The following is a 23,510-nucleotide window of genomic DNA, read 5'->3' on the forward strand; positions in this document are numbered from 1 at the left end:
TGTTAAATGTGATGACCACCATAAACAAAGTCATTATCTGTTGGCAGAAATAAGACTGGTCCCAGGTCAGCCGGTTTTGGGTGAATTGGCTAATGTGTTTCTTTTCTGCTTAAACGTAAATAACCGTGGTGGCAGAAACCGCCTCTTGTCGAGCGGGCAATTAGTATAAAAAAGGTCTCAGTGTCCACAGTTACTTGGATGATGTTTGTGTCTCATTATTTCTCTTCTTCATTCCCAGGGTCATCCAGGTCTTATTGGTCTGATCGGACCTCCGGGTGAGGCTGGAGAGAAGGGAGACAGAGGTCTGCCTGGTCCTCAGGGTTTGGGAGGAGGAAAGGGTGAATCTGTAAGTCTGGGTCAGAAAGATGTTGCTTTTATTTTAATGATGTACAAAATGCAAAAATTTAGTGTAGAGTGGTTTAAACAGCAGTTACAGCTGGGTCCATCAGCTGGATGTACTATAAAGGTGTCGTCATCTGTGGTTAACTTTGACTTTTTTTTTTCTTTTAAGGGTATGGGTGGTTCTCAAGGTCCTCTCGGTCCTCCTGGTCCTCCTGGTCTCCCTGTGAGTTTCATTCCTGGACTGAAAATATTTTATTTTTTTCCTTTAATTATTACATGTGTTACACACTGAACATGTCTTTATTTATTACTTTGTCAACAGGGTGCACTAGGACAGAAAGGTTCCAAGGGATCAACTGTAAGTTATGATTTTTTTTATTGACGGTAATGTTCATTTTTTTTCATTTTCTGATTATTTAAATTTTTTGTTGTTTTTTAGGGATCAGCTGGTCAGAAGGGAGACTCTGGACTGATCGGACCTCCTGGACCACCTGTAGGTTATGTGCTCATTACTGAGAATCATTTTGGCCGCTGAACATTTATTCCACTTTCTTCTAGTTTGCTCCAAGGACAGTGTAACTGAGAAGTCATTTAAATTCATCAGATATTTGCCAGTTAAATATTCTTGATAAGATCATTTTCAAATGTAATGGATGTAAAAAGTCGGGCTGTTAAGAATATTAAAATTCTTTATCTGCTCTATCACAGGCTAGAGTTGGATTAGTCATGATGAACTTGATGAATCGTGATTAAATTTACTGAATATGACGAAACATTTGGCCGTGCATTTATACAAAATTAGAAAACCAACACCCAATGTGTTGTTTTCTGTGTTTATTTTTGTGATTAAAAAATATTCCTGAAATAATCCTGTTCTGACATGTCCCTGGCCTTGATATAAACCATCTTTCTCCTTCCCTTTTTTCAGGGTCCTCCAGGTGACATGGTTCAGCCTCTGCCTATTCAGCATTCAGGCAGAAAGACCAGGAGACAGGCGGAGATGCAGGGAGACGAGGCTCTGAGCGACTACGCCATCGAGGGCATGGGCATGGAAGGAATGGAGGACGTTTTCGGATCCCTTAACAACCTCAAACAAGATATCGAACGCATGAAGTTCCCCATGGGAACCCAGGACAACCCTGCCAGAACGTGCAATGACCTGCACCTGAGCCAACCAGACTACCCAGATGGTAAACAAAATTATCTCCACTGTTGTGATATGATGAGCTCTCACGCAGGAGATGAAACTTCCTGACTTTGGAGCAGCGGTAGACGAGAGCCTGATAAACCCGTGAATATCTCTGGGTCATTTGACTGTCTGGCTGCCAGAGTCTTAAAATTGACTTAATAAAAAATGATGTACTCAACTGAGTCACCTTCGGCAGACATTAGCTCAGAGCACTTTAGCATTAAAAGCAGCAGCGGTATGTTTCGTGTCCTCCCAGGTTATTTATTCACTCTGTCAAAATAACTCAATTTTTATTTCCAGCTCAAACTCAGTGCTGATTATTGTTGGTAGTATATAATATTTACACCCTCGGTGAATGATCATCACCGTCACACTAATTAATTGTACAGCCTCAGAGTAGTTCACAGTCATTCACTAAACTGATGTTAAAATTATAGCCTTGTGGTGGACTGTCCAGGCGTTGTTCTTCCTTTTCTCTGTGTCTCTGTAGTGAATAGGTTGATTAGTGTGAAAATAAAGGCCATAAAGGAGTGGTTAGTGATTTTGCTTTACAGTGTGAAGAGCAGCTGTTCGATCCCCAGTCTTTCGTCAACGCCATAATCTGTGTAGACCTGGCGGTTTGCAACATGGCATTGGAAAAGCTTGATAAACCCCTGGACTAGCCAACTGATGTCTAGGCCTGACTGCAGAACATAGAAGGATTAGGCAGTAAAAAAACGTCCATACCTAAAAAAAGATGTAGACGTCATGTCCTGACTATGTTCCACTCCACCAGGTGAATACTGGATCGATCCAAACCAGGGCTGCATAGGAGACGCCATCAAAGTGTTCTGTAATTTCACCTCAGGCGGAGAAACGTGCATCTACCCAGATAAGAAGTCAACAGTAGTAAGTCTTCTACTGTCTAATTGAGACAGAGCAAGATGTGAAAGTGAATGATATTTTATTGATTTGAATTGTTTTCAGTTTGTGCTTTTCCTGAAATAATGCTATTCTGCTGTTCTGTAGGTGAGAATATCCAACTGGCCGAAAGAATCTCCAGGCTCATGGTTCAGTGAATTCAAACGTGGTAAAATTGTGAGTTAACCAAGGAAACTTTTACTGCTACCTTCCAGTAGAATCTCTCAGCCATTAGGGATTTTTTTAATGCAACATCAGTGACTTCTCTTTCCACATTTCTTCATCATTTAGCTTTTCTTTTTTTTTTTAAACTTCTGTCCTCTCTAAATTTTTCATATTTCTGTGCCGTAGCTGAACTACGTGGATGTGGCTGAAAACACCTTAAATGAAGTGCAGATGACTTTCCTGAAGCTGCTGAGCTCCTCAGCACGTCAGAACTTCACCTACATGTGCCACCAGTCTGTGGCCTGGTACGACGGCAAGGCCGACAACTATGACAAGGCTCTGCGCTTCCTGGGCTCCAATGATGAGGAGTTATCCTACGACAACAACCCTTTCATCAAGCCATTGGTGGACGGCTGCGCGGTAAACACTCACACTCACATTTAAAATATTTTTCAGACTTCAGTCTCAACAGAACTGTTACAGAAACGTCTTAAGATATCTACTTGTATGCCACAAAAAACGGTTTAGACTTAGACTTAAATAAACCTACGTCGTTTTTGTTATTAGAAATCATCATAAACCATAAAAACAGTTTTAAAACATACATACACTATGTCCAAGTACTTGGACAATAACACTTTTATTTTAAAAATGCAAATAGAAAACACCATTCACCTGACTGAATGATCACTGACTGCAGTTTAGTTCAAGCAAACAGAGAAAACACACAAGGTCACTCCAACATAATGAGGTTTTAATATGAATGCCAGGCGGGGGCAGTTGGCTGTGACCTCCAGTCAAATCTAAATAAAATAAATTTGTTTAATCGCTGTGTATCAAATATTCAGAATAAAAGTAGATTTTAAAAGTCATGAATGCTAAATACTCTAGTATTGGTTAGAATACAGTACTCCGTGGCACCTCCTTTGTCATTGGTGAACTTAAAGACACACCTAAGATGTTGTAACCAACCTGCTCTTACCCCCTTGACCTTTGCAGCTGAAGCAGGGTTACTCAAGGACAGTGATGGAGGTCAACACTCCTCGTATCGACCAGTTGCCAATCATTGACGTCATGCTGAATGACTTTGGGGAATCCAACCAGAGGTTTGGCTTCGAGGTCGGCCCCGTGTGTTTCCTCGGCTAGACGCGCCCCCACTCCCGCTGATGAACAGGGTCATATTAACACCCACATGCTGAGATCCAACATCCTTTACCTTCTCTCCCTGCGAAGCCAAAAATAAAAAAAACCTGTGTTTACTTTTACTGCCGAGAAGATCCACTCACGCCCGGAGAAGAAGAGTGGCCCCCGGCCCTGTCATTAGAGCGCTGAGCAGGGGAAACTACTCCTCGCCCTTGTAGGGCTCGAATCACATGACTTTAACTTAGAAATCAGAGTGACATCAGGAAAAGGGCATTTGATGCCGTGGCGGACAGTGGCACACTTTCAGCAACAGAGAGAGAATCCGCCCTCCCCCGCTCCTCCCACCTCCCTCGTCCCTTTGACTCCCACCATGCCTCCCTCTCTGGATGCTCCAGGTGCTGCTCTGAGTACAACCACAGAGGTGTTTTTGTGCTGAATCACAAAACACTTGAGGTGCTATAAAAGTGTTTGTTTTCTTTTTTTTTTTTATAAAACTGTAATTATTATAATTATTATTATTTTGTACAATATTGTTCCTTTCTGAATCCACTCTTTGAAAATAAAAAGAAACTTGCATGTGTCCCAGTTCTTAGAGATTAAATAAATACTTTTTTAATATGATAAATGGATAAAAATACTGTTGAAAACACATTTGATGAGAAATATTGTCACTGCAAAACAATGACAACAAAATTTGAGCAGAGATTTCCCCTGTTATATATTTCTTGTAAATATTATAACTCAGATTATTTGACTTTTGTGAGAAAAAAACTAAACTGGAATATGAAACGTATTTAGATGCAGTGAGTGCTTTTTTATTTTCCTACCAGTTGGTATTTCATTAGGAAATGAAGCCATCATAAGTTTATATAGTAATATAAATAACATGACAAAGGCCTATTCTTCCAAACTGACTCTATTCACCCAGATGTTGTACCGGAGGGTTCAGTGTGTGTATTTGGTTTTTTTTATTACAAATTTGGCTCTCTTTTTTTTAATCTAATAATTTACAAAAAAACATTTTTTGTTGATTTTGATTTTGATTTTCTTTTTGTAGCAATGAACCAAATGTTTCCATGTGCCTTCTCAATCAAAAATATTAAAACTGGATTCTAAAAATCGTTGGGTTGAATGTTTGTATTGTTGGCTGTTTAGTACTCGTCGTGATTCTGAGCTGTCTTTTTTTTTACGTTACTTTATTTAACCATTTTAATTTGGGCTCCACGGAGGATCAGTTGTTCCTTAGGTCTTGTATCTGCGGTTCTGCTGAGCCCAGATGCTCCAGTCTCCTCCGGTTTCTTCCTCTGTTCCTGCTTTGACTTTGATCACACTCTGTTGGCATCGTCACCTCCTTAGCTTCCAGCTATTATAGCATAGACTTCAAAGCGCTTTCAAAAACCTGTGTAATTACACCATGTTTACGACCCATGTAACAACTCAAATAAATGCTTGGTGCTCTACCCAATGCACATGGCAATGCTTTGCATTCACTCACAGAGTGTATATCCATACAGTCAGGACTGTGCACGACTGGAACCAGCACACAAACAAAGTTATGATCGAGAGTGAGAGCACACACACACACAATGCATCCATTCTGACAACGTACGTGTGAACGCTGCATAACAAAACGTCTCCCCAGGGCTGTATAGGTTTTCTAATTGCACTTTAATCAAAACCACAACTTAGACAAACTCACGAGAAAGTGCTGTGCTTGCTAAAGGAATCTAATTTGTCATTGTAATTACCACACCACCAGAATATTCTGCCCAGGGTTAAGTCAAAAACCCTCTGCTACAAATAGGTGTAAATAAACTTTAGGAAAAACATAACATGACCACCGACGCTTACTTTGAGGAGACACAACTAATTGGTTCATTTACATTGACCCACATCCAGTACAGAGCAGGAAGTCCAGAGTGTTGGACGTGAACCTACTTCACACTCTCAAGATATTCAGCAAACATGAATTAAGTCAAAATGAATTCCAAATTCTGTGAAAAATTCAATAGGGTTTGGGTTTTAATAATTTTAATTTTTAATACCAGACAGCGGGAAATGTGGTAAACAATTTTTAATACCAGACAGCGGGAAATGCTGTATTTGTATGTCAATATTTGTCTTGCAGTGAGGTCAACAGGTTGCTGGTTTGATACTGCTTATTTCTACATAAAGTTTTGCATTTTCTCCCTGTGTGTGTTTGAGTGTACCCCCACTATTCCTCTTTCAACAGTCAAAACACATGCAGAGTACATAAGGCCTACGTCTACGTATATAACGCAGCAGTTCCACCGGAGGTCGCGGTGGTGCGGATTAGCTCATGTGCTGGCATTAAACACTAAAAGCGAACAAAACAACGACAGAACAACAACAAAAATGGCCGAACAGCTGACAGGAATTCTACTTCCTTTGGTGTGCTGTCTCTATTTGGACGTAAGCAAAGTTAAAAGTTGGTCACTAGTACCGGGTTAGTTACAGTTACAGAGCAGGAAGAGCTTGTGTTGATAACATTAAATCACACCGCAGGTGGAGGAGCTTGATTAGAGACAAAGACGTTTTCATGTTTGTCCTAAATATAAGGCAGCTCTCACTATGACTATATTTATTGTTATAAATGACTTGTTCTGTTGTTTAATAATTGCGTGTGCTAATGCACTTTTTATGGAGGTTTTGAGAAATAGTTTGTGTGTCTGTAGTTAAAATAACCTGTGTTCAACCTTCTCTTGTTTTTGTTATGTTTAATTATATTTTTTGCATGTTAAACGTATGACTTTAGGATGACGTTATATTTTGTAATAATCCCAACGCTTCCTTTGTCTTTTCTTAATTTTAATGAAGAAAGAAAAGTTTAAACAGAATAAAGAGCAGGACAGCACTTATCGATTGCCTTCTTATTTGTAGGCTCCCAGTCTCTCTCCCTCTCTCTCTCTTTGTCTTCCTCCCACTCTCTCCATTCTTTTTTTTTTACATAGTTTTAATTTTAAAATGATATTTGAGCTACAAAAGACACCTGCCTCATTAAAATGTGTGTCATCATCAATTTGAACTGGGCTGAGCAGAGAGCCATTGTTGCTGCAGGAGAGAAGCTCATAGTGGATTCATAACATGACTTGCTGCAAACCTTTGTTCAACTGTGTTAAGAAACTTCTGCCTGTGACTCTCAAAGGCACTCCCTCACTTCAGATGTTCTTTATTTTTAAACATTTATACCCCAAAGTCTCTGTCAGAAATCCACATGAGTCTGTACAGTCTGTGCTCTGATTTAAATCTCTGGGCATTTTCCACAGCCTCCAACGTCTTCCCAGTCCACTCTTATAGGACAATGTCCAGCCGAGGCCCAGCAGGAGGACAACGGATTGTATCCATATAAATCGGGCAAAAAAACAAGGTAAATATCTGGTAACCTGGAAGGTCAAGGTCGATGACCTTGAAATGTTTGAAGGTAAGATTTTAAGGTTGGCACATTACATTGTCTTAGAAACATTTTCACAAGTACTGTGTGACTTTACCCACCCTGAAGGTTTATATATAAATATAGAAACAACTGTATTTATATACACCTGATAATGTATATATTTACCTGTACAAACCACTGTAGGAGTTGCTGCCACCTAGTGACTGGAGGCTTGTTATCATTCAAGCATTACTGCAGTGGTACACTTGTGTCCAGCATGTCATATTGTGTTTTGATAATTAAATAATAGTATCTGAAAAACATTCAGTAAGTACGATCAAAAAACACATCTGATTCAATGTACGGCCAATGATGTCGAGGCCAAATGGAAGCAGTATTTTGTTGAGAGTAAATGAGAAAACTGGGAAACAGGATTTGTCTTATTACTGTGAAGGTAACACAGTCAAGGACATTCTCTGGTTCAGCCTGTGGCTGTAGCCTGTCAGGCTTCCTTTAGAAAGTGTCTGATAAAAGATAGGATTCCATACATAAAAAAAAAACCAGGATAAATGATTCTGTCCAAAGGCAAACGCTGAGGAGCATGTTATGTGTGAAAGATGTTGTGTTAGCGTCGAAAACATGTCATAGAGTGAGTCATGTTTTTTTTCACCTGCTGATTTGTTCTGTGAAGCACCACGTTGGGAAGAGCTACAACTAAAGAGATAACACAGCAGTATAAAGAAGTCAGACATGGTTTCCACCCCAGCGTTTTCAATTTGTGCTGAAATCAAAGTCATAGCTGAGTCCAAGCCCAGCACAGAGACATGATGGATACAGTGGACGTTTGATTAAGTGTAAAAACCTGCCTGTGGCTTTCATAACATCCTAGGTTTATTATAAAAACAGTGAAATATCAACTTGGAACTCTTCAAAATAATCCGATACCTGTGGTTTTAGTTTTTTTATTATTATTATTATTGATTAGCAAGCAGAAGAAATGCTAAGAAAATGTTAAACTATTTTTCATTTTATTTTATTTTTACATACCTACAAATGTTTTTTCAAGGTTCAGTGTTATACAGTTGTTTCTTTCATTCATTCATTCAATTTAATGGAAATAAATTAATTCATATCACAGAGCAGAAACCAGAGGCGGAACCTCAGTCATGTGTATGCAAGCCTGTAGAATGTTAGAGATTGTGATTTCAATAATTATTTCTTAACATTTATTTTTTATTGTTAACCCATTGTGTTAAACTTCATTAAAACACAAGGCTACGTTAGCATTTGGCAAAAACTGTGTTTGATAATTTAGTTAATTAATGCTGCCTAGATTTTCATTCATTTGTTTGTTGTTGTTCTTCTTCTCCTTGTTCTAAGACTTGATCATTTTTTTAGGTTTGCATTTTGGAGCTAAAACCGATCCCAGCTGACTCATAAGGTGAGGACAGGTACAGTTCACCAGTCCATTCACACTCTGAGTGAATAATACTCCAAATTTGCCTGTGATATATGTATATATAACAATATATGTGGGAAACACTGTCTATTTACCTGTTGTTATACCACTGTCTGGTCTAGCAATATACCGGAAAAATCCATCCATCCATTTTCATCCGCTTATCCGTTACCGGGTTGCGGGGGCAGCAGTCGCTACCCAAATCACATTGCACTGTACCAACCCCCCTAAACCTTCCTGTAGGTGGTGAGTCCACTGGAAGGGACCAACCGCCCTAACCGGGATTCGAACTTGCCCAGGAGGTGAACCCTGAGGTTCCACACCAATGACAGAGACATTGCCTCTGGGTCAAAGCACCACTACAGGAAAAATTATTTTGTAATATTGAAGAATCGATTGATTTATTTTGATTAATTATGATAATCATGATATAATTGCGATCACTGTTTATTACCGTGATTATTCTTGTTTACAACGGTGATAGATCAGATCGAAACCCCTGATTATAATTAATATTTCCTTCTTCCTAATATAGTCAGCTGCAACTTTTATCTGCACAGCTGCGGTGAGAAACACTCACGCACACACACACACACACACTTTGAGTCATTGAAAAGCGAGACAGCTGCTTGATGTCATATCCGCGGAGTGTCCCTCTGACCTACAGCAGCTCTAGTATTCGCTGCATGCGTGCCCACAAACTTTTTTCTCCCATGCAGTGACGATGTTTCTTCCCGCTGCCCACCTGCCATGCGTAACGGGGACGAGTGGATGGATGTGCCCTCCTCCTCCCAAGGCAGACACGGTTTGTACAAGCGCGTAGTGGACGTGGCGGTGGAAGCCGTGGGGCACAAACTTGCGCGATTTCTTCCTCTTTCTCGCGGCTGAGAAGGTGGCGCAGGGAGGCGTAGGAGCAGCCGACAGGATGTGGTCGCTGTCCGTGGTGCTGAACCCTCTGCTGTTTCTGCTGTTGTTTGGCTACTGCCCTACCATGGTGAGTTTCAGCCAGTACTTGTTTATATTACAGCGGATGTAACACAATGCTCGAAAGTTCAGATTTCTATGAATGTGAAAATTCGGGTGGAGTTGCGCTGCACTCCGTCAGTGGATGGATGGAGACAAAAATACTGAATGAGTCATTTCCGATTTTTTTTCCCCGAGATTTTTTGGCATATTGATCTGAGTCAACTGTCTCCCTTGGCAATATATTCACCAACCCTGACACTTAATATGTTAAGGTTGGAGTCCAGGAGGTGGGAGGATAGAATAGAAATTGGAAATTGAGAGAGGTGGAGGAGGAGGAGGCAAAGTGACTAAAGTCATGTTTATTGCAGACACCAGACAGGAGTATGTGTTAAGTAAACAACTTATTAGTCAGGGGAATAACAGCTGACAGCAGCTTTCGTAATAATAATATTATTATGATAATAAAACAGGTTATTATAGACAGCAGCTTTCGTAATAATAATATTAGTAATACATTTGAATACATCATAAAACATGATGATAATAAAACAGGTTATTATGATGAGAATTATTGATGTGCTTGCTGTTATATAATATTAAAGGACTTTTATTTATTTATTTCTCTCTTTATATTTGTTGTGTTTGGTTTTTCAAGCCTCTGTACTTCCTTGGGGGGACATTACCAATTTAGCAGCAGCAGCTCGTGGATCACCAAGTCATTTAGACCAGAACAATGGTCAATTAAATTCACTCCGCCCATGCTGAGAACCATCTCTATGCCAGTGCTTTGATTGCAGAGCACTGTCCCTACATAGGAATATGACTAAAGAGCTTTGTGCAAAATGAAAGTTGTTTGTTCTTGGACAGAACGAGAAAAAAACATGTTTATGGAATGAAATGAGGCTTCCTTTAAGTCTTTGGCATTTTCTAAGCCAATTCACAAAATAAGAGAAGAGCCAGCTGCCTGGATTATTTAATGAGGGAAGAAGTCTTTGTGAGGAGTCCATCATGAAACAGCTGAGTTGAAGAGTACATCTGTCTTGGCTGGGCTACAAATTCATTTTATTTTGAGGAAATGTGCAAGTGAAAAGGGAGAGGAAAGGATGTGCGTCACCCGAGAGACAGAAGAGTGGGAACGTCTTAACACATTAGTGGAAATCATTTATTTTCAACGTTCAAAGTTAGAAAGATGTGGAACAAGTACTGTACGTCTTTTTGCCATCGCACCATTTCTATACTAGGGTATTCGCACAAGCTACATTCAGAAGGCATAAACCTATATTATTTTTTATCTATTACTGTAGGTACTTTTTGATTCATTTTTTAGGCACAAAGTGAAGTAAAAGATGTTCTAAGATGTCACGTGAGACTAAACACTTTGAGTTTGTGTGTCAATTAGATAATCCTCTCTAGAAATCTGGATAATGTATTTTACACCTGGTTTCAACCCAAGTCTTTGGCCCAACTTAGCAAATCATCTTTGTCCTATAAATTGTCCCTTCAGTTAAGGAAAATAAAAACCTACTTTTTTCAGATTTTGGTTAAAAAGTTGATGTTTTCTCTGGTTTCAGAAAGATGGAAAATTATGATTGAATAAAAACTAAGACAACTTAAAGCTTGGCAAAGCACTATAAATATATTTTTATTAAATTTAATTAAAAGTTTAAATAAATAAACAAGAGCTTCTCGATCAAGTCTGCCAAGAATGGTGATAGTTGATGCCTGATCCCAAACCATTTCTTATTGCCTGGTGGAACAGACAGAGATGAATGGGAGAAGGAAATAATGCCTGCAATGAAATCGAGACACGTCCATTTCCTGTGTTCACCAGCTCCAAAGTCTGCAGGTTTCCGACGTTTACGTTGACATTCATGTTATTTTCCTCCCGCTGCGAGGACAAAGAAAAGGAAACCCAAATGATATTTGGGGGTCTGCCAACGAGGCTAGTTGTGCAGACAAATTTACCATCTGCAGTCAAAGGTTGCCAATAGTTGGCTTGGAGCTCGTGTTAATTTCCCAGGCTGATAGTGAACAGAAGTATTACTCAAATACTTATCCTGCGTGAGTGTGTCTAATAGATATCAACATTTACAGCTCTTCAGAACATTTTTATCAATATTGGGGTAAAAATAGTATTTACCGCTCTCGTTCTCCGACACTGCTTGATGGCGCCACATTAAAATATGCATCGCTGACTTATGATGCATAACTTTATATTCTTTGGACTTTGCACTCTGGAGCTGTGAAGCATATTGAGTGTAATAAAGAGCAGGAAAAGCTCCCACAAATCAGGTTTATCTGCCCCTCCCAGCAGGACATTCAGCAAAGGCTCTGCAAGGCTCTGTGAGGAGAAACAGAGGGATTTCAACGCTCAGGTTATTCATCAAGGCATAGCAACACTATTTATTGTTAAAGGGGAAATTCACTGGAGATTGTATAGTGCGAACAGAGGAATATCAGACAGCAAAAAGGATTTTGTGCGTTCAAATCTAAGTCAGTCAGTGAAAGTGGCTGGTGTCAAAGCTCAGGGAAAAAAAACTCAGAAGATAAAAAATAAGAAAAATACACAAATGTCACAACTTGATGATGGCGTTACTATCAGGCAGGAATGTATTTTTCTGTGTCTCTGTTGGTGTGTTTGACTGCTGTGACTGTAACACAGTGTTTGCCTATGCAGACCATCAGGCCAAAGGAAGGGTGGCAGGTGTACAGCTCTGCTCAGGATGCAGATGGGCGTTGTGTCTGCACAGTGGTGGCACCTGAACAGAATCTGTGCTCCAGAGATGCCAAAGGCAGACAGCTCCGCCAGCTACTGGAGAAGGTGTGCATACAGAGACACAGTCACTGACACACACACACACTCTAACACATCTGTTTGTGACTGAATCCATACTGACATGTGAAATTATTTCCATCATCAGTTTTGTTTCTGCGTCCTTCTGATCCCATAAACCACTGTCACAGCCTGGTGTTCGGCTGTTATTTATAATCAACAAATAAATGGCTGATCGAGCACTGTTTTAATTGTTCTCAGTTTGTATTGGGCCCGTGAAGCTGTGACTTAGCAACAAATATGCTAATGTCTCTTCTTAGTTTAACAACACAGTGGATGGATGAGACAGATCAACAAGTCGTTTTTTTGTTCAGAGGTATTTAACCAACATGTGTACATTTGTTACTTGAAACATAAATATACAGTGAAAGTAAACAGGAGACAGTGTTTTATTGGTGTAAAAGCTCCGCTCACTTTCTGTACAGTTGACTGTGTTAACTATACAGAAAAGTTTGATTTTGTTTAACTTTATTTTAGGGTCGGGATCTTATCTATATATAACGACATTAACGGGACAATAATATTTATTTAAATATTAATATGTATATATTTATGTATACATATACAGTATATTAATGTGTTTGTATAGTTCCGTTTTTTTTTAACACAGAACCATTGGTTTCCAAATGTATTGAAATAGTAATGTGTATAGTCCTGTTTGCTGTAGCCCAACACCACACATCTGTGGTGACTATACAACGCTGTTGTCCAGTCCGTTACATATTTTAGTTTATCTTAACCTTAGGTAGTGTGGGTATGTAAAACCAATCAATTTCCCCTTCATTTAAAGAAACAACACATGAAGAAAATAATTTTCTATGGCATTAAATTCAGAAATCCGTCCCTTTACTGCTACAGTTATTCCCCTTGTATTAATATGCCACATAAAAAGCTCTGCTCTTTCCTACATTTTAAAATGTTTGCCAGAGGGTTTTCACTGTCATTCACTCTGGCCTTTTGACACTAATGTACTAAGCTGCCTCAGGGTATCTGACGAGGTAATTTTAGGATGTGTGTGCACAGGCCAGAAAAGTATGCAGAACATAATGTGAATATTGTGCCACGTTGCCATTGACAAGCTCAAACTGTTGGTCAGTTTCCCACTCCGTTAAAAGAAAAACAGGGAAAAGTCATAGGTTTTCCTGTTCAGGATCTCCATGAAACTGTTGAACTGTAGAAGAAGTAAAATAAATCTGAAATTAAACATTAATGGAATGCAGAGTCAGAAGAGCCTGACACGAAGGAAACCCTGAGCTAACACAGGAATTAGTTAGAAAACAATGTGTTTGGAGGTCACAGCATTCAGCCACCTCTCAGGACGTTGGAGCGCGGCGGTCTCCTCAATGTCTGCCTAAGCACGGAGGACATTTCAATCTCCTGTTAGACGGCAAGAAATCAATGCAACGCTGTTTGGTTCTTTTCAAAAAGGTGCAGAACATGTCGCAGTCAATTGAAGTGCTAAACCTGCGCACGCAGAGGGACTTTCAGTATATCATGAGGATGGAGAGCCAGCTCAAAGGTCTGCGCTCAAAGTTCAGACAGATCGAATCGGACAGGAAGACACTGGTCAACAAGAACTTTCAGGTAGATTTTGTTGCACGTTTTTTTTTTTTTTTTTTTTTAACATTTGTTTTCATTTGTTCACCTTTAACGTAATTACACTTACAATTACACGGACAACATCACTGCCTGTGTGTGTTTTCCAGGAACTGAAAGGAAAGATGGAGTCGCTGCAGCCGCTGATTCCCGTCTTGGAGCAGTACAAGACAGACACCAAGCTGATTGCGCAGTTCAAAGAGGAGATCAGAAACCTTTCTGCAGTGTTGATAGGCATACAGGAGGAGATGGGAGCCTACGACTATGAGGAGCTGCAGCAGAGAGTCCTCAGTCTGGAAAATCGACTTCGCAACTGCATGAGCAAACTGAGTGAGTGCACAGCTGGGAACATTTTGCTACAGGACGATGTTGATTTTTATTTTTCTAATAAAATAACATTTAAATCGACAGGTGACTAGTCTAAATACTACTTGCTGTATGTCAACATAAATGGTTTGAATAAATCCTAATGTCAAGTGGTTGGGAATCCTTCTAATATTAAAGTCATTACATTGACATTCAGAGTGCTTCAGCTGTGATTGATAAAAAAACAAAACAAAACAGCAGTTAGACACCAAACGGTGAACAGCCAACAATCCAAATGTCTGGCGAGGTGAGCTGAATGCTGCTCAGGTCTGTGTGTGAAAACACACTCAGCTCTGATTAGCACAGGTTTTACTGGGCTGTTTGTCTTGTCCTCTGTGTTCAAGGCTGAAACTTTTCATAAACTGGAGAAAGACTAGCTCCATGGATCGGAGGTGTAGAGAGCCCAGGTTGGACACAATAACGTGGCGTGCAGTTGTTTGACAGGAAACCTTTGTGCTGAATGTGACAAGAGCTTTCTGATGTGTTCACAGCATGTGGCAAATTAATGAAAATCACTGGACCGCTGACGGTGAAAACATCAGGGACCAGGTTTGGAGCCTGGATGACAGACCCACAGGCGTCGCTCAAAAACAACCGGGTGAGTTCACCTGATGATTCTCTTCTTCACCATCCTTCAACGGTGGAAGGTTGAATTGCAACCGCTTATAGAGGTGAAATATGGGGAATTAGGAGGATAGGGGTTTCAAACTTCTAGCCTAAGGGGTCCACTTCTAGTCCACAAATATTGCACATCTGGCCCATTTTAATTTATATTTCAATTTTGCCCTTGAGGTTAAATTATTTTAAGTGATTTCCAATTGATTCATTATATTGTTTATTAAATTTACTCATTAAAAAAACAGTTCTACACACATTTGAAGCACATTTAGATTTTAAAAGTCACCAGTGGCACATTTTGCGGTTAAAGGATGGGGCGTGTGATTCAAAGATTGACACTTTAATTCCTAGTGCGAGCAGGCACTCTAGAACTCCCCCGCTCCACGGGTGCAGCAAAATGTCTCCCACTGCTGCTGTTTCATGGACGGGATAGATGCAGAGTGAAAATTCTGCCATGTGTGTCTGTAATGTATCTAATAAAGTGGTTTCTTTATTTAGTGACGTAAATAAGGAGAGTAAATTTGTCACTACATTCTGTTTTATTTACTATAAATGTTGTAAATACAGATACAGACTTCATGAGTATTAGGATATTATTTATTCAAAACTGCTTCTACTGCTGAAGGATGTTTAAAGTCAACAGGGAAAATGTGGCTTTTATTCAAAACTGCTTCTACTGCTGAATGATGTTTAATGAAGTCAACAGGGAAAATGTGGCCAAGTTAAATATGTGTGTTTTTGTGAACATCCATTGTCTTTTTTTTGTTTTTTGTTTTTTAATTTCTTCCTTTCCTCCTCTGCTCTTAGCTTCTACTTAATCTGAAGGTCACTTTTGATTTTCCCCAGGATAAACTTTGTCTTCAAAATCTGTAGTATTTTGGTCCAGTTGCCTGTGGGATTTCAGCGCCAGTACAACCTTCATTTATGCACAGGCTTCAGGTGCCTTCAGTAAAAAAGTTCCTAGATAAAGCAAACAGCCAGCTCAGAAATGAATGTAATATAAGGAGTTCTTTAGTTAATTATATACTATTTGGCTGTGTTTTTATACACATAACATAACTCTAAACTACAAAATACAGTTGTATTTGATCACCATCATTATGGTGAGGTTTATGTCAAATCCAGTGGTTCTCAATTATATTCTGTTATCATTCAAGCGTTACAGCAATGGTACAGCAGTGGTACACTTATGTCCAGCGTGTCATATTCCATTGGAAGCCCCTCACGCACCGCCTCCAGGGGGGCACGCCCCACTATTATTATTAGGCTAACTCTTATGTTAAGGTTATACCAGGGTCAGGGTTACTAAGGGTTAGGACCAAATTCAGGGTAAAGGTTAGTGTTCCAGGTTCAGGATTCTTCAGTTGTTCAGGATTGTCCGTTTCTCCATCCTCAGGTGTGGTACATGGACAGCTACACCAACAATAAAATCGTGAAAGAATATAAATCCGTGTCTGATTTTGTGGCCGGAGTGGAGTCCAGAACATACAACCTGCCGTTCAAGTGGGCCGGGACCAACCACGTGGTCTACAACGGCTCCTTGTACTACAACAAGATGCAGAGCAACATCATCGTCAGGTACAGCTTCGAGACGGGGCGAGTGGTCACACAGAGAGCTCTGGAGTCGGCCGGCTTCCACAACGTGTACCCATACACGTGGGGGGGCTTCTCAGACATTGACCTAATGGCTGACGAGCTGGGCCTGTGGGCCGTGTACGCCACCAACCAGAACGCTGGGAACATTGTCATCAGCCAGCTGAACCCCGACACGCTGCAGGTGCTCAACACGTGGAACACTGAATACTCAAAGAGGAACGCGGGTGAGTCTTTCATGATCTGCGGCACACTCTACATCACCAACTCCCACCTCACCGGTGCCAAGGTCTACTACGCTTTCTCCACCAAAACCTCCACCTACGAATACACAGATATCCCCTTCCATAACCAGTACTTCCACATGTCCATGCTGGACTACAATGCCAGGGACCGCACTCTCTACGGCTGGAACAACGGCCACCAGGTCCTGTTCAACGTCACACTTTTCCACATCATTAAAACTGAGGACGACTCTTAGGAACAAGAACCACATTAAAAAAAAAATTAAAAAAACATCTGAATGTTCTTATAATTCGACTTGTTTTTCTAAATGAACCTTGTTTGAATTACCATGACATTATTTGAAGCAGTCTAACTCATTTTATTTGGCCGTTTTCCCACAATGAGGTGAGTGACTGTCTATGTAATGATGACGAACGTTCTATATAAAAGCAAAATGCAGCACCAAATAATAATAAAAAAATTAAATAAAAAAAAAAACCAACAACATTAAAATAGAGTGACTCATCCTGCAGGAAAAACAAATGGGACTAAAACATAACCCTTTTATTCCCAGCACTTCTCTGCAAAATGTAAGCTTTGGCTAAGTGAAATTTTCTTATTTGTAATGGGTTTTATTGAGTTTTGCACTTATTCATGCTGAATAATTTATTCTTTTTTTTAAGGCAAAATGTTGAGTAATTGATCAGTGCTTTGTCCATTCTTTGTCCCTTGTTTCTTCGTCATCATCGGCTAATTTATTCCTGCCTTTCTCTACCGCCACTTAGTTTTAATTGGGGAGGGGGCTGGAGTGGGGGGTGTCCATTAAACCTGTATGGTTATTGTTCTTGGCTTTTTGTGTCTTAGAAGACTCAGTCATTCAAGTCGTGGAATATCAAATAAAAAAGTACTACAGGAAACAGTCCATCTGTTAGCCGTTAACGTAGTACTCTGTGATGTCAGCGTTCACATCACCTACGTTAGTATGCCTTACTCTGTGCAGTTCATGCTTGAAGCCCAATGATTACAGCTCTTGTGCATGAATGTCGGCTAAATTTGAAGTCATTTAACTGTATCTGTGTGTTTTGTATTTGCACAACGTCATCTCTCCTCAAGCGGCCGTCCAGGTCCATGTACACAACCAGCAGATAACGGAGTTTAATTAGCATTTGTTTGTGTTATTGAGGAGAAGTTATACTCCAAATAAAATAACTGTTTTAATTAAAAGGAGTGCTGTGTGTGTTTGTGCTCACAGGACCACAGATAAGATGACGCTCTGCACCTCAAACACACTGCAGTGAATCAGGATGTTGTTTGACATCACTTTGAAGTCATAGACCCAAGGGCAGTCATGCGTTTCTATCTTTTTTTTATTTCTTTTTTTTTTTGTCCTCTGAAAGGGTCAAAGTGACTTTTTTTTCATGTTTCCTGAACTATTTGCCAATTTTACATCACAATAACTCTGGGTGCTTTTATCACATTATTAATATGAGTGTGTTTTCTTTCCTGATTTTCCACTGACTAAGAGAGATGTGAAACACTTGCTGTAGGAAACATTGTCAGCGTAAAAGCATCACAGTTTGGTTTATGCCTTGACTTTAATGGTTTTTATGAGCATTTGCAACTGGATCTGTTCGCTCTACTGTTTAGCTGCGTTGTTGTTTATTTATTATTATAGGTCAAAATGTTTTAAGACAGATGTTATTAACAAACACATCCAGGCAGCAATTTGGACCATGGACCATTAGGATAAAATAACAGACTTTAAATTTGGTTTAAAATTCAGCAAAAATATTAGTGTTAAGAAATGACTTAAACTAGTGTCATAAAAAAGTGCTAACATCTTGTTGACGAGCCTCAGTGAGCTCTTTGAATTAAATAATCAGCCTGTGCAACGAGGTTGACTGAAAATAGCCTTGAGGTATTTTTCTTGGCTACACTGCCCGTGACTAAAGGTAATATAAACCCTACGTGTTTGTAGTGTAAAACACACCGCACCTAATCAGGCTTGTCACACATATGGACATGCAGCTGACAGCCAGGGTTCTGAGTCCCACCTCTGTGGGTCAGATCAATGTAGATCAGTCAGACCTCAAAGGACTGCAAAGGTCAGAGATCCAAAAAACACAAGGACTTCAAACCCTCAGAGATCTGAGGTACTGAATCCTGGAGAGCAGCGCTCTCTCAACGCTGACTCCACCACAACAGATAATGAACAACATTGTCAGTGGATCCACAATTCAGTTTTGGCCGTGACAATTATGACAACTTCAAGTACAATTTGCTTCAGTTTCTAATAAACAACACTTTATTCTTCTCCAGTTCTGAACTGACACTTGATTCATTTATAAAAAGGGGAGGATTTATTTATTATATATTTGATTTTACCCACCTTAATTATACTGGTCCCCTAAAAAAGGAAAAAAAGAGTGTAAGTGTCCCCTTTCACTTACACTTACACTGGTGGGGTCTAATGCCAGGACTTCCAGGTTCATACATATAAATATTTATATATATTTATTGACTTGTTTTAGTTCCGTCTGGACATGATTTCTTTCCTTTTCTTTGTCTATCCTGTCCCTGACTTTTCCCATCATCCTTTTTTCCCTCTCTCTTTCTCAGTCCTACAATCAAAACTGCTAGCATATGTTAATCTTTTCTCTTTTTTCTCTAAACCACTCAGATGGGATTTGCAGCTCAATCCTCGAGGCCGTTCTAACACACTGCAGTCAAGCTCTACAAAAAAGTAAATACAACAACAAACACTCTGAGAATTCGACCTGTATGAAAGGGTTATTGTTGTTGTAACAAAGAGAAAAATCTGTGAAAATGTCGCTAACAAATTTATCTAAAGCTGGAAATGGTACATATAACGTAGACAGGGATTGTCAATGTACATAAATACATAAAAATGTATATTACTGCTTCTTTGTCTTGTCATGTGACACAAACAACAATATTCTTCTGTTTATCTTGTAGTTCTCTGTTCATATTTTAACCCCAGTGAGATGGTAAAAATATGTCTGAAGAAAATGTTTTACTTTGCAGCAATGCTTTCTGAGCCAGTCGGCCATTTTCATTAATGGCGGTTTATGATGTGTAGGCACCATTAAAAGGCCTCTCTCCACAGGTCACGCTTTTCTACTGAATTTGTCCCCTGATGAGTAAAGATATCATAAGAAAAACATTTGTGCTGTGAAAAACGGGGGAAATATGTCATTAGCTACAGATATGTTGTGTTGTATTTAGAGCAGTCAAACAATTAGATAATTATTATAATTTCGCTACTGTTTAATATTCATGTAACTAAAGCTAAAGCTAAGTTCGCTACCGCACAGCGTGAATGCCGCGTTTAGATCTGTAATGACGATTGTCAAACACTTGTAGAATGCAGTCCGTTGTGCTATTTGGGGCCAGTAGACGGCGATATTCTGCAGAACATAAAATGAAAAAATCCATCCATCCATCCATTTTCATCTGCTTATCCCTTACCGGGTCACAGGGGCAGCAGTCTCTATGACCGCCACCCAAATCACACTACACCGTATCAACCCCCTGAACCAGGATTCGATCTTGCCCAGGAGTGGACTGTCACGCTGCCAAACAACAACAAAAATAAAATATAATAATAACAACTACTTTAGTTATATTTTAATAGAAAATGTGATATGGTGACAGTAACATAATGTAAATCTTTGGCAACAGTTGCAGAGAAATGTGAGCATGTTAATGTTTCTCACTCATTTTAATTTCCTGCCCATGTGTGGATGTCATTTAAACATCAGTTGATGAAAACACTGCCAGCACTGATTATATTCCACTGTGTATTTGTTCAACATTTGCCTTAAGAGTGACTTCTGCCAAAACCATGTACCGTTTCTGTGAGCAATGTAAATGTCACCGTGACTAGTGCTATGTGCAAACTCCAGGCCCCTGATGTGGGAGTCATTATTTGATGTATTTGATAGCGGGAGAGAAACGTAGAGGAAAAACAAAGATCAATCATATGTAGTTATTTGATTTTTGTTCAACGAGGAGAAAGAGAGAGAGAGAGAGAGAGAGAGATTGTTGCCCTTCATGCTGTTGCAGTCCAGTGGCAGTGTTAATTTTAAATGTCACTTGCTCTCCTTCATTTCTGTGTTTGGCTGCGTTCTGCCATCATCTCTTATCTGTGTGCACAGCAGCTCTGGGTTTGGCTTTCTGAATGAATGGGCTCAATAAACCTGTCACAGTCCAGACTTGTTGACTCCGTACAGACTCACTTTACAGGGATTCATTCGTTTTTATGGGTTTCACTATGACTTTAGATTTACAAGGGGACTACTTACTGATGACAAAGCTATAACATAGTTGGTTGATGTAGTCCATTTGTTCACAGCTGTGCTAAGTTGTTGCTTTTCTATGCTTTGGTATAAAAAAATAAGTCAAATGTGTGTTTAAAAGCTGCTCTGATGCAGAGGGATTTAAATGTCTTTCAAATCTAATGGCTGTGACAGTTTTAGTGGGGCAGCTGCAGTACCTCTGATTACAGACAGGATTCAAGGGGAGGTCAAAAAGTTTTAGGACAGATGTTATTAACAAACACATAGAAAACCTGTTAAAATAATAGAAGATTTGCACCTGGTTTTGAACACCTTATAATGTAGAAAAAGAACCAGATTTCAGTCCTTACTCCAGGTAATGAATCAAGTTATCACCTGTCGGCAAGAACGTCCCAGAGAATTTTACATTATTTTTTTCAATTTGTCTTAAAGGTTTTTGACCAAGCCTTGTTTTGACCAACCATGTCAGTATTTCAAATTCAAAGGCATTGCCATCCAGGCAGCAGTTGGACCACGGCCAATATACAGTATGTGACCAGTCAGTCACAATTTAGAGGAACTGTGGGACATTTCCTCTAATTTAAAATTTTTTAAACAACTTTTCATCATGTTCTTTTCTAAAATTGGACATGACTTCCTGTGAAAACTATTTTCTTACTGTACATAGCCCATTACAGGAGCCACACCTATATTTTACTGTATAAATAGGGGCAAGAAATAAATGAAAAAGCTCAGTAATGGGAATGTAAATCCACCATAAAGTAGTGGCCACATTCAGTCATTTACCAGTTATTTTTAAGAGTTTTTTTAAAGAGTCTCATGAATGGTAAAGAGCAAAGACTCAGCGGGCCATGGCAAACACAATCAGGATGTTAGTGCCTACAGCTGTCAGGACAGGTGCTCAGCGGGATCTCTGACTGACAGCCGAGCATGTGGAGGCATAGATGAACAGTTCCCTGTTCCATTAACTTTCTGCTGCCGATGCCTCAGAGACGAATCTGTGGCACAGGCTCTCGGCGAGTTCTGCAGAATGGGCTGTGGGCATTCTCAGCTAACGACTTAGGTCTTGTATTAGTGAGATCAGATCGTCTCAACAACAATGTTTGTTTGTTTCCCCACAGTATGATGTGTTTTTTAATGGCCACGTATTTAATTTAAGCTTTTCTTTTTTATGGTTTCTCCCACTCTCACTATAATAAGGGATTTATGTCTGGGTATAAACTAGAAGATGACAGTGACCAACTCCGAGGCACAGTAGGCGTGACGGCTGACAGTCCCACATATATATTCTTGGCATTGTTTCACCTCCATTACATCACCGCCACTAAATCCCCAGGGTCCTTGGCCCTAAATTCTGCACGGCACAAAATGTAAACCTGGGAGAAAAAGAGTTTAACAGAAGTGACTCTGCCTACAATGGTGTGAGCTGTCAGGTTGTCAAACTGAGTGAGAGGAAAATGAATAACTATTTAGAAATGTTTGACTTATTAAACCTTCAGCACATTTAACTGGAGCACAATGGATGGATATATAAAAATGCCCTGAGTGTTTAATGGAGAAACACAGATCTACTGCCGCAATTACAGTCGGCTGTGGCTGCTGGATAGTTTTGACAAATTTCCTGTCAGTCTGCAAATTATTAAGGCAGGCTGTGGACCGCTATTTCCAACAGCTGTCACTCAATTCACGATGGTGAAAAGTGGGCGGAGCCTGTGCCTCAGTACTGAAGTCTGTTCAGCTGTGAAATGTAGTTAATAACACTAGCATTAAGTTTAATTATTATATTAATATAAATATAATTATATTATTAACATTTAATAATTATTTATTTCCTATGGTTTTAATTCCTAAATCAAAGACGTCTCTACATGGCTGCTGCTCCATGATAATTAACAAATTCAAATTCAAGGACAATATGTCTTGAATCTATGTCCTATATTTTGATATTTTTTTCTTTTCACCTTCTTCTAACAGTAAATACTGGAATGATCTATTACTCCAGTAAAACGTCAAACAAGCCACACAAAGGCCCATTAGTTTGTCAATGATTAGGTACACACTCTGACAATAGAGTGCAGTGATCGCTTGTACCTAATCACTGAGCAACTAATGAGCCTGCACTGTCACCTGGTGTGGTGCAGGACGCTTGTGATTGGATAACTAGGCTCATCGTGCCCTTTAAAAGCGGAAGGAAGTAGCAATACGGTCTGCAGTCAGCATGTTATTGAATTGTCTCTTCAGAATCCCTTCAGGTGCAGCAGCAGACCCATGTCGCCATCAACTGGGCCGGTGGACTCTAGGACGCCAAGAAGTCAGAATCATCTGGTTTCTCTTACATGAACGCCAGCGTCCTGTATCTGAGGCCCTGGTTTCGAACCAGGGCCTCAGATACAGACACATTT

General features: G+C 39.7%; 2 protein-coding genes across 3 annotated transcripts in view; both read left to right on the forward strand.

Moving 5' to 3' along the window:
* Positions 1-4,860, forward strand: part of LOC103396492 (collagen alpha-1(XI) chain-like) — an 82,319-nt gene extending 77,459 nt beyond the window's left edge. Inside the window, exons 62-70 of the mRNA XM_017042524.2 lie at positions 239-346; positions 512-565; positions 665-700; positions 782-835; positions 1,271-1,532; positions 2,307-2,419; positions 2,540-2,608; positions 2,783-3,016; positions 3,596-4,860. Of these exons, the coding sequence (XP_016898013.2) occupies positions 239-346; positions 512-565; positions 665-700; positions 782-835; positions 1,271-1,532; positions 2,307-2,419; positions 2,540-2,608; positions 2,783-3,016; positions 3,596-3,742 (1,077 nt within the window). The 3' untranslated portion in view covers positions 3,743-4,860. The remainder of the gene's footprint in view (positions 1-238; positions 347-511; positions 566-664; positions 701-781; positions 836-1,270; positions 1,533-2,306; positions 2,420-2,539; positions 2,609-2,782; positions 3,017-3,595) is intronic.
* A 999-nt stretch (positions 4,861-5,859) lies between these two features.
* On the forward strand, positions 5,860-17,652 carry LOC103396490 (noelin-3-like). Of its 2 annotated transcripts, XM_008334593.3 has the most exons (9): positions 5,860-6,172; positions 7,027-7,127; positions 8,532-8,574; positions 9,312-9,586; positions 12,236-12,379; positions 13,820-13,975; positions 14,098-14,317; positions 14,845-14,951; positions 16,368-17,652. In XM_008334593.3, the coding sequence occupies exons 4-9, from the start codon at positions 9,518-9,520 to the stop codon at positions 17,043-17,045; spliced, it is 1,374 nt and encodes a 457-aa protein (XP_008332815.1). In that variant the 5' UTR covers positions 5,860-6,172; positions 7,027-7,127; positions 8,532-8,574; positions 9,312-9,517; the 3' UTR covers positions 17,046-17,652. The 2 variants fall into 2 exon arrangements, with proteins under 2 accessions (XP_008332815.1, XP_024908276.1); XM_025052508.1 differs by having other exon boundaries at positions 7,027-8,574.
* The last annotated feature ends 5,858 nt before the right edge of the window (positions 17,653-23,510 follow it).

Source organism: Cynoglossus semilaevis, chromosome 20 (assembly GCF_000523025.1).
Source record: "Cynoglossus semilaevis isolate Cse_v1.0 chromosome 20, Cse_v1.0, whole genome shotgun sequence".
Lineage (NCBI taxonomy): Eukaryota > Metazoa > Chordata > Actinopteri > Pleuronectiformes > Cynoglossidae > Cynoglossus > Cynoglossus semilaevis.

Bases quoted from the DNA above. Each gene is read 5' to 3' on its own strand.
- LOC103396490 (XM_025052508.1), top strand. From the start codon at position 9,518: ATGTGGTCGCTGTCCGTGGTGCTGAACCCTCTGCTGTTTCTGCTGTTG. The intron at 9,587-12,235 runs GTGAGTTTCAGC...TTGCCTATGCAG, and splicing joins TTGGCTACTGCCCTACCATG to ACCATCAGGCCAAAGGAAGG. The intron at 12,380-13,819 runs GTGTGCATACAG...CTTTTCAAAAAG, and splicing joins TCCGCCAGCTACTGGAGAAG to GTGCAGAACATGTCGCAGTC.